The sequence below is a fragment of the Rattus norvegicus genome, chromosome 2, assembly GCF_036323735.1.
Source record: "Rattus norvegicus strain BN/NHsdMcwi chromosome 2, GRCr8, whole genome shotgun sequence".
In the NCBI taxonomy this organism is placed as follows: domain Eukaryota; kingdom Metazoa; phylum Chordata; class Mammalia; order Rodentia; family Muridae; genus Rattus; species Rattus norvegicus.
In genome coordinates this window covers 7,542,366-7,554,929 of record NC_086020.1, presented here as the reverse complement: position 1 = coordinate 7,554,929, position 12,564 = coordinate 7,542,366, and the positions used below count along the sequence as shown (strand labels likewise).

The 12,564-nt window shown below is 39.7% G+C and overlaps 1 protein-coding gene across 4 annotated transcripts in view; it reads left to right on the top strand.

Annotated features, from left to right (window-relative positions):
* Nucleotides 1–12,564, top strand: part of Fam81b (family with sequence similarity 81, member B) — a 120,142-nt gene that overhangs the window by 47,509 nt on the left and 60,069 nt on the right. For 3 of the 4 annotated variants that reach the window (XM_039103386.2, XM_039103385.2, XM_039103387.2), the window contains 2 exons: nt 6,067–6,196; nt 9,446–9,552. In XM_039103386.2, coding sequence (XP_038959314.1) covers nt 6,067–6,196; nt 9,446–9,552 — 237 coding nt within the window. Of the gene's footprint in view, nt 1–6,047; nt 6,197–9,445; nt 9,553–12,564 lie in introns of all 4 variants that reach the window. The other variant, XM_039103388.2, reaches the window with a different exon arrangement.

Below are 12,564 nucleotides of genomic sequence, written 5' to 3'. Positions count from 1 at the left end.
TATTCTTTCTTGATTGCTTCTATTTCCATTTTTAATTCCTTCAACTGTTTGATTGTGTTTTCCTGGAATTCTTTCAGGGATTTTTGTGTCTCCTCTCTATGGACTTCTACTTGTTTGTTTATGTTTTCCTGGAATTCTTTCAGGCATTTTTGCGATTCCTCTCTGTAGGCTTCTACTTGTTCTCTAAGGGAGTTCTTCACGTCTTTCTTGAAGTCCTCCAGCATCATGATCAAATATGATTTTGAAACTAGATCTTGCTTTTCTGGTGTGTTTGGATATTCCATGTTTGTTTTGATGGGAGAATTGGGCTCCGATGGTTCCATATAGTCTTGGTTTCTGTTGCTTGGGTTCCTGCGCTTTCCTCTCGCCATCAGATTATCTCTAGTGTTACTTTGTTCTGCTATTTCTGACAGTGGCTAGACTGCCCTATAAGCCTGTGTGTCAGGAGTGCTGTAGACCTGTTTTCCTGTTTTCTTTCAGCCTGTTATGGGGACAGAGTGTTCTGCTTTCGGGCGTGTAGTTTTTCCTCTCTACAGGTCTTCAGCTGTTCCTTTGGGCCTGTGTCTTGAGTTCACCAGGTAGGTCACTTGCAGCAGAAAAGTTGGTCTTACCTGTGGTCCCGAGGCTCAAGTTTGTTCGCGGGGTGCTGCCCACGAGCTCTCTGCGGCAGCAGCAATCAGGAAGATCTGCGCCGCCGTTTCCGGGAGCTTCAGTGCACCAGGGTTCCAGATGGCGTTTGGTGTTTTCCTCTGGCGTCCAAGATGTGTGTGCAGAGTGCAGTCTCTTCTTGTTTCCAAAGCGTGTCTGCCTCTCTGAAGGTTTAGCTCTCCCTCCCCCAGGATTTGGGTGCAGAGAACTGTTTATCTGGTCTGTTTCCTTCAGGTTCCGGTGGTGTCTCAGGCACAGGGGTCCTGCCTCTCCTGGGCCCTCCCCCACGGGAACCCAGGGGCCTTATACAGTTTCCTCTTGGGCCAGAGATATGGGCATGGTTGGGCAATGTTGGTGGTCTCCTCCGCTCTGCAGCCTCAGGAGTGCCCACCTGACCAGGCGGTGGGGTCTCTCTCTTACGGGGTCTGGGAGCAGAGAGCTGCTGCGGGCCAGGATCCGCGGGTGTGGGACTCCTGGTAAACACAGGAGGTGCCCGGTCCTAGAGGAATTCTGCCTCTGTGTGTCCCAAGTTCACGCAAAATCAAATTTTAACTATGAAAATGTACTTAAGTTACATGAATGTAGAATGTACCTGAGGAGAATGCAGTGCTACCTACCAGTTTTGATAGAAGAAAGTCTTAGCCACGTCACTTTCCCACAGATGAGAAGGAAACAGGCTCCATCAGAAGAAGGTGTGCTTTTGCCCTTCTCGACAAAATAAAAATGAAAGAAAAATACGATCATAAGTCGTTCTTATGTATGTGAGAGCAGACAGCCTCCTTTAAAAACTTAAGTATCTGTGTATGCTGCATGTTCGAGCTCTCCTATTAAAATAAGAAAAACAAAATCTGACTAACCAAGAAATAAAGGAAGGATGGGATAGCAGCATCATAATGTATAATGAAAATGCAATAACTAAAAATTCCAGTTATAGAACACAATTCAAGTACCATACATTTTGACATTTTAGAAGAGCAAATCATTTATAGAAATGCTGAAGGAGCAGATATGTAAATCTATTTTATCTTCCCTGCTTGCTTGGGGACGTATGGCAACAGATGATGTCTAAAGTTGAGATGGCAAGTGTAAAAAGCCAGCAATTCCAGTCTACTGTGGCTTTTGAAGTACCTTATTTTAGAAATAAATATCTCCTGTAGTAAAGAAGTACACAGCCAGCCTGTGGGCTCTAGATCTGCAGACTCTATGTCTACAAAGTCAGCCGGCCTCAGACAACATGTTTTATAATGGGCTTCAGTTAGTAAAATTATCCTGGGAAATGGTGGGCACAAAGAACAGCCCCAGGGAATCAAAAGCACTGCTCTCAGAAGCCTCTGGTCAACCTTGGATTTCAAAATATGTGGGGTTAGACTTTGTTCTGAAGGATGTCAGGAGTTGCTGTCAGATTGGTATATAAAGTTGCCAAGCCCATGTCCATGCTCTCAGAGTGCCAAGCAGTGTCTAGATAATACACACTCACCACGACCTCCTGTCCTTAAATAGCTTCCATAAGTAATAATATTGGGAGAGCTGCTTAGAATCCTGGAGGTTGAGCAGGCAGCATTTCAGAAGACATATGCACACATTTGCAAAAATGTCTAGCATCTCCTAGTAGTATGGATTAAAAATTATGTATCTGTTACAATGCATCAGTTTAACATCATTGGCCACTGAATTACTTCTTTTTCAGTGTAGAAAATCAAAACTCATAAGTGTTAAGAAATTCATTCCAGATCACAAACCTAAGAAGTAGTAGACATAAGGCTCAAAGCCTGGTCTATTTGACACCAGCGTCTTAGTCAGCAGCCTGCATTGTGCACTCCAGCTATCCCAAAGTATGGGAAGTAAGGTAAGGGTGGCAGAAGAGGACAGGAAGTAGTGAAAGCAGCAGCAACTCCTGCATAGTCTAGTGGGTTGTATGGATTCACATGAGAACATTCTAACAAATCAAAAACAGAGGTGCCATTCCAACAATTATATATTCTATACCAACTCTGGACAACAGTTTTTGAACATGACATGAGTGCATAGCATATTGTTCTTGTTCTTGATCATTACTGACTCCTAATTTTCTCCCCTATAGCCTCTTGTCTCCCAACCATAGCCTTTCTTCACAGAATGCTCTGCAAGATTACTATCTTAATTCACTTTTGGTTCCAAAAGGATTTTTTTTTCATCTTTTTCTCTTCTTATTTTTTAATGGACATTTTATTTATTTACATTCAAATGTGATCACCTTTCACTGTTACCCCTCCACAAACGCTGTACCCTATGCCCCCTCCCCCTGCTAATATGAGGGTGCTCCCCAACCCCCACACACATTCCCACCTCACTATTCTGGCATTCTCCTACACTGGGGAATAGAGCCTTCACAAGACCAAGGGCCTCTCCTCCAACTGATGCCAGATAAGGTCATCTGCTACATAAGCAGCTGGAGCCATGGGTCCCTCCATGTATACTCTTGGGTTAGTGGTTTACTCCCTGGAAGCTCTGAGGAGTCTGGTTGGTTGATAATGTTTTTCCTATGGGGTAGCAAACCCCTTCAGCTCCTCCAGTCCTTTCCCTAACTTCTCCATTGAGGTCCTCATACTCAGTTAATGGTTGGTTGCTAGCATCTGCATCCATGAATTGTCAGGCTCTGGCAGTTCCTCTCAGGAGACAGCCACATCAGGCTCCTGTCAGCAAGCAATTCTTAGCATCCATAATATTGTTTGGGTTTGGTGTCTGTATATGAGATGGATCCCCAGGTGGGGCAGTCTCAGGATGGCCTTTCCTTCAGTCTCTGCTCCACACTTTCTCTCTGTATTTCCTATAGACAGAAGCAATTCTGGATTAAAAATTTGGAGATAAGTAGGTAGTCCTATCGCCCAACCAGGGGCCTTACCTAACCTTTGGATATGGTCTCCACAGGTTGTCCCTGGCCTTTGTTGAACATTTCAGCTAATCTAATCCCTGTTGAGTTCTGGGAGCCTCTTGCTTTCTGGCATCTGGGACTGTCAATTGGCTACTCCCAGTTTCCCATCCATAATTTATACATAACTGTTCAATTTTCTAAGCCTCTATATATCATCCCAGTCTCCTCCCATACCTAATACTGCTCCCCCTCTCACCCTCCCCATCCTCTGTCTCTATCAAGTCCCTCTCAACCTCTACCTCCTGTGACTATTTTGTTCCCCCTTCTGAGAAGGACTGAAGCATCCACACTTTGGTTTTCCTTCTTCTTTAGCTTCATGTGCTCTGTAACTTGTGTCATCTCTATTCCTAGAGTTTTTCCTAATATCCACTTAACATTGAGTACATACCACGTGTGTTCTTTTTTGACTGGGTTACCTCACTCAGGATGATATTTTCTAGTTGCATCCATTTTCCTGTAAATTTCATGGTCACTGTTTTCTAACGGCTGAGTAGTACTCCATTGTGTAAGTATACCACATTTTCTGTATGCATTTCTCTCTTGAGGGATATCTGGGTTCTTTCCAGCTTCTGGCTGTTATGAATAAGGCTGCTATGTGGATCATGTGTTCTTGTTATATGTTGGAGCATCTTTTGCCCAGGAGTGGTATAGCTAGGTCCTCAGGTAGTACTATGTCCAATTTTCTGAGAAACCTCCAGACTGATTTCCACAGTGGTTGGACCAGCTTGCAATCCCACCAGCAATGGTGGAGTGTTCCTCTTTCTCCATATCTTCACAGGTATCTGATATCACCTGAGTTTTTGATCTTAGCCATTCTGACTGGTGTGAGGTGGAATCTCAGATATTTTGATTTGCATTTCTCTGTTGACTAAGGATATTGAACATTTCTTTAGGTGCATCTTGGCCATACAATATTCCTCTGTTGAAAATTCTTTGTTTACCATGGTACCCCCATTTTAATAGGGTTATTTGGTTCTCTGGAGTCTAACTTCTTGAGTTCTTTGTATATATTAAATACTAACCTTTTATCAGATATAGGATTGGTAAAGATCTTTTCCCTATTGCTTCCTGTTTTGTCCTATTGACAGTGCCCTTTGCCTTACAGAAGCTTTGCAATTTTATGAAGTCACATTTATGAGTTCTTGATCTTAGAGCATAAGCCATTGGTGTTCTGTCAAGGAAATTTTCCCCTCTGCCCAAGTGATCAAGGCTCTTCCCCCACTTTCTCTTCTATTAGATTCAGTGTATCTGGTTTTATGTGGAGGTCCTTGATTCACTTGAACTTGAGCTTTGTACAAGGAGTTAAGAATGGATTGATTTTCATTCTTTTACATGGTGATCTCCAGTTGAACCAGGACTACTTGTTGAAAATGCTGTCTTTTTTCCACTGGAGGGTTTTAACTCCTTTGTCAAAGAACAAGTGACCATAAGTGTGTGGGTTCATTTCTGGGTCTTCAATTCTATTCCATTGATCTACATGCCTGTGTCTCTACCAATACCGTGCAGCTTTCATCATGATTGCTCTGTAATACAGCTTGAGTTCAGGGATGGAGATTTCCCCTAGACGTTCTTTTATTTTTGAGAATAGTTTTCGCTATCCTGGGTTTTTTATTATTCCAAATTAATTTGTAAATTGGTGTTTCTAATTCTATGAAGAATTGAGTTGAACTTTTGATGGGGATTGCATTGAATCTGTAGATTGCTTTAATCATAATGGCCATTTTTACTCTATTAATCTACCCAATCCATGAGCAATGAAGACTTTCCATCTTCAGAGATCTTCTTCAATTTCTTTCTTCAGAGAGTTTTCACTTCACAGATTTTTCACTTGCTTAGTTAGAGTCACACCTAACTACCTAACCCAAGGTAACTGAATGTATTACCCAAACATCAAAATCTATAAAAATCACCCAACTTAACCAAGCATTGTACATTTCAGGACAGAGGAAGCAAGGCATGTGTATATCTCTGTGAGTTCAGGGCTAGCCTGGTTTACATAGGGAATTCAGGCCAGCCAGAGGTATTCAATAACACCTTGATTGTGTATGAGTGTGTGTGTGTGTGTGTGTGTGTGTGTGTGTGTGTGTGGGTGTGTGTGTGTGTGTGTGTGTGTGGGTGTGTGTGTGTGTGTGAGAGAGAGAGAGAGAGAGAGAGAGAGAGAGAGGAAGAAGGAGGAGGAGGAGAAGGAGGAGAAAAAGAAGAGAAAGAAGAAAGGAATGGTGGAAGGAAGGAAGGAAGGAAGGAAGGAAGAGAGGGAGGGAGGGGAAGGAGGGAGGGAGAGAGGGAGGGAGGGAAAGGACAATTTTGTAATGAAATGCAGTTTCCTTCCACTCAACGTGGTGTTCCCACAGTACCTCAGTATCTCTTCATGCTCCTTCTCTTATCTACTAACATGTTATTCAAAACCCTGGAGAAATTTGGTGTTAAGTGAATCCCTAAATCCTACTGTAGATATTTTACAGTTAGTGAGCCTGCTAATATCACACAGATTTCTATCATGATCCTAGGTGTGATTCAAGCATTGTGAAGCTTTCGGGAGACATGCAGTTCATCAGGCACGAGTGCCGACAGACTGAGAAATCAGTTCAAGAACTCGCTTCTGCTATAGAAACCATTTCCAAGAACTTGGATGTAAAGGTAACTGGAAAGAGACAGGATGTGTATGGCATTATAAGCAGCAGTAATGTGATAGATCTTCAAAGGCCTACATCGAAAAGAGAATCCTTTACCTTGAAAGATTAACATGAATCTTATTCATATACATTATTAGTTCATTCAGTTGAACCAACAAACATTTAATGAGTGCCTCTTGTGTCCCAGCGTAGGCTTCCAATGTAATCATGGGCTGCTTCCATCACTGCTGATTTTTGCTCACTCTCTGGCTCCCTTTAACACTGAGGAGTTCAGGATGGCACATAATAGCAGTTCTCATGAGAGCTGTTATTACTAAAGGTCCAACATTCATGTCACTGATGATATTACATATCTATTTAAACCCTGTGGTGGGTTAGATTTTTTATGAAAAGCATAAACAACCTTAGACTCGGATTTTAGACATTGCTTCTTTAATGGGCATGCCTAGTACCTGGGCCATTGGACTCATCCTTTTGGGCCAGTGATACTGAGCTACCTGCAAGGTAATCACTACTTGACTAGATTTGTTCATGTCCTGTCAGTGGGTGACACATTCATTCTCGTTTCTTAGGAAAACTGATTGCAGAATGGGTTCTCTCATTGATACTTGTTATTAGTCCAGAGACTTTGAGAGGCAAATATAATGGAGGAATCAGATAAGCAAAAGATTCACTAAGGGAACATCTGTGCGGAATAGTGGAGAGAGAGCTGGATGAGACAGGGAAGTAGAAATCTGACTCCTGTGACAGACAGGGAAGAAAGGACTCTGTGGGATGTCATGAAGAACATGTCATCAAGTTCCATGAATGAAAAGTACCCATGTGAGGAGCAGCACTCATTGTGCTGGCACCAAAGATTTGGGAAAGATACTCAGGGTACACACAACACTACTTACTGTTTTTAAGCCCAGCGGTTGAGCCTTTGGGCCAAGTATGCCTCTCATAGTAACTATCAGAGGCATGCGAGACAGTAGAATTCAAAACATTTCTGTATTCAAATGGCTGGACTTCGGTTTTTTCATATGAACTCTGTTATATTCATTTCCACTTAGCACAGTACAGACACATAGCTTGTGCTTTTGTTCTTGCATTTGGAGCAGATTGAAATTCCCTTCAGATCACAGTGATTTCTTGCTTATTCACTGATGCTGGGAAAGAATTAGCCCGTGCTAGTTGTTTGTGAGCATCATGGGCTGGTACATACATCTATTAAGTATCATTGTGTGAGGGTTAGTGCATGACTTAAGCTATAGTAGTATTGCTTTTATAAACTGGTATGCTCTTGTTTTGAGGACATGGATGTTAAGAATTCAAATGTCATCTTGGCAAATTTTCCCCTTGATGAATAAATATGTCCTGTTCTTCCCTATCTCTTTTGATTAGTTTTGGTTTGAAGTCAATTTTATTATATATTAAGAAAGCTATACTGGCTTGCTTGGGTCCATTTGCTTGGAATATCTTTTTCCATCACTTTACCCTGAGATAATGTCTGTCCTTAATGCTGAGGTGTGTTTCTTATATGCAGCAGAAGGATGGGTCCTGTTTTATATTCATTGTGTTAGTCTGTGTCTTTTTACTGGGGAATTAAGACCACTGATTGTAAGAGATCTCTGTGAATAATGATTGTTGATTTCTGCTTTTTATTGGTGGTGGTGGTAGTGGTGGTGTGTTTATGCTTACCTTCCTTTAGTTTGGTTGATCTGAGATTATTTTCTGAATTTTTGTGGGTATAGCTAACCTCCTTGGTTTGAACTTGTTCTTATAGCACATTCTGTAGGACCAGATTTGTAGATATATATTGTTTAAATTTGACTTTACTATAGAATATCTTATTTTCTCCGTTTATGGTGATTAAAAATTTTGCTGCGTATAGTAATCTGGGCTCCTGTCTGTAGTCTCTTAGAGTCTGCAACACATTTGTCGACACGTTTCTAGATTTTAAAGTCTCCATTAAGAAGTCAGATGTAATCCTAATAGGTTTGCCTTTATGTATTACTTGATCATTTATAGCTTTTAATATTCTTCCTTTGTTCTGTATGTTTAGTGTTTTTATAATTATGTGGCAAGGAGACTTTCTTTTCTAGTCTATTGTATTTGTTGTTTGTGTGTTTCTTGTACCTTTATAGGCACATTCTTTAGGTTAGGAAAATTTTCTTCTGTGATTTTGTTGAAAATATTGCCTAGGCCTTTGAAATTCTTCTCCTTCCTCTATTCCTATTATTTGTAGCATTGATCTTTTCATGGTTTCTAAGGTTTCCTGGACGTTTTATGTAAGGATTATTTTAGATTTAATATTTTCTTTGATGGATGTATCCATTTCTTCTTTAGTATCTTCAATGACTGAGATTCTCTCTTCTCTCTCTTGTACTATGTTGGTGAAACTTGCCTCTATTTCCCGTTCAAATTCATAAAAGTTTCCATTTCCTAGATTCCCCCAGTTTCTGTTTTCTTTATTGCTTTTATGTCCATTTTCAGGACAGTTTTATTTGTTTCCTTCAGTTGTTTTGTTTTTCCTTACTCCTTTTTTAAAGAGAGATTTATTCATTTCTTCCAATTGGTTGTTGTACTTTTTCAGATTTCTACAATTATTCATGAGGACATTAGGGATATCTGTCATCTTCATAAAGTTGGTTTTAGGATCATTTTCTTGTGCTTCAGCTGTTAGCATATCCAAGGATAGCTGGACTTTGCTATTGCTCTGACTGTTATTATGTTGATTTTTTGTTTGTTTGTTTTTGTTTTTTTTTTATGCTGGTGTCTAGGCATCTGGGTTTGAAGTGCTTATAGGTCTAGGTGTTGATTTCTGGGTTTGTCTTGGTTGTGTGACAGTTTTATTCCTTGGTTTCTGTATCCTCTCTCTAGGTTTCCAGAGAGTGCATTTATTGGCTCAGTGTTGTCTGTTTTACTTGTCTGCTAGGCTGGTATGTTGACAGGAATGGTGGTGAGAGCTGTAGGGATACTTGCTGGTGTTGGAGGCTAAAGGAAGAGGAGGCAATGAGGAGATGTACAGGAGGCATAGGCAGGAGGTTGGAGGAAAGCTGCCCCTTGTGTTCTCTTCCAGTGTTAGGAACAGCCATAAAAATTGTGTCTGGGATAACAGAGGGATAAGGAAGTCTGAGAGCAGCCTGCCTGGTCTTCTGGCAGTTGAATCATTTGCTAATGCAGATGTGCTCTAGGCTTCTTAGAAAGGAAGTCTTAGTGCAAAAATGGTGGAGGCTTTGCTCTCACACACAAACATCTTTACTTCCATTAGGTAATGCAGCTCTTAGGAAAGATAGAGGCCTCTACCTCTGAACATACGTCAAATTTAAAGACAGTCCAAGGTGATTATCAGCATGAAATGAACCTCTTGGATTTCAAGTAAGTAAATAGATGATTTTTAATTTTGTTAAGTGAATGTCAAAAAGTTTCTTATAACAAAAACACTGGCAATAAGTAAAACCTATTCCAGAAATTTGAGCCTGAACAAGAAATTAAGTAGTAAATCAGTCCAGGGGACATTCCACACTGAGATCATTTACACAATGTTCATATGAATAAATATGAATACTAATTTGAACATAAATTGTATTATTTCAATCTAAAATGTTAAGTTCTTAGGTTTGTTTATGGAAGCATGTTTGCGTCCTATGTGGTGCTGTATTCACTGCTCTCCCTTACCCCTTCTGAAACCGGGCTTTACCTTTCCAAACTGAATTTTCCCCTACTGAAGAAGAAAGTAATAAAGAGGATTGAACAAATGTTTAGATGACCGCCACTATTCTCAAGGTTCCCTTTCTTGTTTAAATAACCACTGTGTCCCAGAAATACAGCATGAAGAAACTAGGATACTATGATCTTAGCATTCCTTGTATCTTGCTCTTTTCCTGTCTGTCCCACAGCACCTAGGTAAAACAACGCTTTGTCCATTCTCCACATCTCTTCTGAATTCTTACTGGCCACAAGAGACACCATAATATTTGTACCTCAAAGTCACTAAGCTCACAAGACACAGTCTGACATAGTGTGAAATGGAAAATATAGGTACACCAAAAGGTGACAAATAAGTTATTGCTAAATTTTGAAGACAAGGATTTCTCAACTAAAGGGAACACATCAATTTCTTTATATTTAGGACAACATTTTCAGATTATGATAGTCCTCTCCAATGAGATCCCTCAGTAAACAGCTATGTGATTTATTTAATTCCCTTACTTTTGGATTAAGACAAAAATGTTCCAAGGGAAAGTGAAAATGCAAACATTCTAAGATACAACTTAAACTGTAAGCTTTTAGCAGCTACCATGGAAGTTAACATAAAGACCCCTAAAAAGCTAAAATAGAGCTATCATATGACCCTGGTATACCACTCTTGAGAGTATACATCTGAAGTGTACTCAGTCAGGATACCCCAGAGACACATGCACATCAGTGATGTCATTGTTTTTTTTTTTTCACAACAAAAAATACAATGAGATTAGATGTCCACCAATACATGGAAGGGTAAAAAAATGTAGGACATACTCAGTAGAATTTCCTTCAGTCATAAAGAAAAGGTGAAATCATGAAATTTATGGGGAAGTGGAATTGAAAATGATTATGTTAAGTGAAATAAGACACTCTCAGAAAGACAAATATTTCATGTTTTCTGTTATTTGTGGAATCTAGGGGTGGAGAGGTGGTTCAGCCATCAAAGTCTGGGCTTACAGCCAAAATGGGTGGAACCTAAGTGTGTGTGTGTGTGTGTGTGTGTGTGTGTGTGTGTGTGTGTGTGTGTGTTAAGTTCAGATCAGAAAGTAGTAATGGAGCAATGATAGGAAATAAAAAATGTCCACATGGAGACAGGGATAATGGAATCCCTGTGATATAAAGACAGAAGACTATGGGGAGGAAGGGAAGAAGGAGACCATAAAGAGAAGAGAGAAGAAGAGTAAAAGACAGGTATAAATAAGAAAACCATGCCTTTAATCCCCACACTGGAGGAAAGCAGGGGTGGTGGGACAGAGGCAGATGGATCTCTTGAGTGTGAGGGCAACTTGGTTTATAGAGCCAGTTTCAGGTTGACCAGGGCTGCAAAGACAAACCCTGTCTTGAAACAAAACAAAAAGAACAAAACATAATGATATTTAAGCACAAAAATGCCATAGCAAAGCTTATTATGTTGCATGCTATCTTTAAATTTTAATTAGCATAAGAATAATCTCTAGGTCAAAGAGAATATTTTTAAAAAGAATTTTATTATAAGAAACTTGCAGCCCATGCTAGTTACTACCTAAATATTTCTTATGGCTGCTGCTGCTTAGGAGATAGTTATTTATAAGAAAAGAGAAGAGAAGAGAAGAGAAGAGAAGAGAAGAGAAGAGAAGAGAAGAGAAGAGAAGAAGAGAAGAGAAGAGAAGAGAAGAGAAGAGAAGAGAAGAGAAGAGAAGAGAAGAGGAGAAAGAAAAGAAGTCATTAGGTCAGGGGTGTGAAAGCATAAAATCTAGTCTTATTGCCTAGCTTTGAAAAGGTTATCATGGTAGAACAGTATCCAAGACAGGAAGGACCCTATGACATCCATCTTTGCACACTTAGCATGCTACACATTCAAACACAAATAGAAGCTGATGCCTGAATGGGTGAGCTTTGAGAATTTATGTATGTAACTTATCTAGATACAAACAGGTGGAAAGAAAGCATAGGTAAGTGAAAAACTAAAGAGACATAAAGCAAAAGTCAAACTGTAACTGTTCAATAACATAGACAGAAATAAAAATAAAAATGTAGTAGTTGTTTATAAATACCTACCAATCCTGAAGATCTCAAGATTTGCAGTGCAGCCAGGCCTGCATCTCAAGTCTTATCATTACTCAAAAACCAGGGCATTTTTGAATTATTGTAAGTGACCTGCCCAAATCACACAAATGCTTAACTGGAAAGCTCAGGTAATTATGATCCATACATACTCTAAGACATTCATGCATTTTTGTTTATTTGGTCCAGTGCTGGAGATCAAACCCAGGGCCTTATACATGTTAGAGGGATATTCTATTCATATATCCCTACTCCTTAACATAAATTAATTTAGGAGAATTAATAGGAATGAAGTTAGGAGAAAATATATTAGTTAGAATTAATTTCTCATTCTTGACATGAAGCTCAAAACTGACTCGATCCCCCCAAAATAGCACATCATACACCTAAAAACAATCATTATAAAATATGAAATTATCTCTTGTATTTATAAGTTCATGACAATGAACTTTTTGTCATGTCTTTTTTCTTCTCTTTTCTTCTTTTTATTTTTTTTACATTCAATTTATTAAAGACACATTCTTAAGTTTTACAAATCTTTAAATCTTCTAAAACTGTTCATTGAATAATTAGGGCATGGAATTGCACCGGGGTCATGAG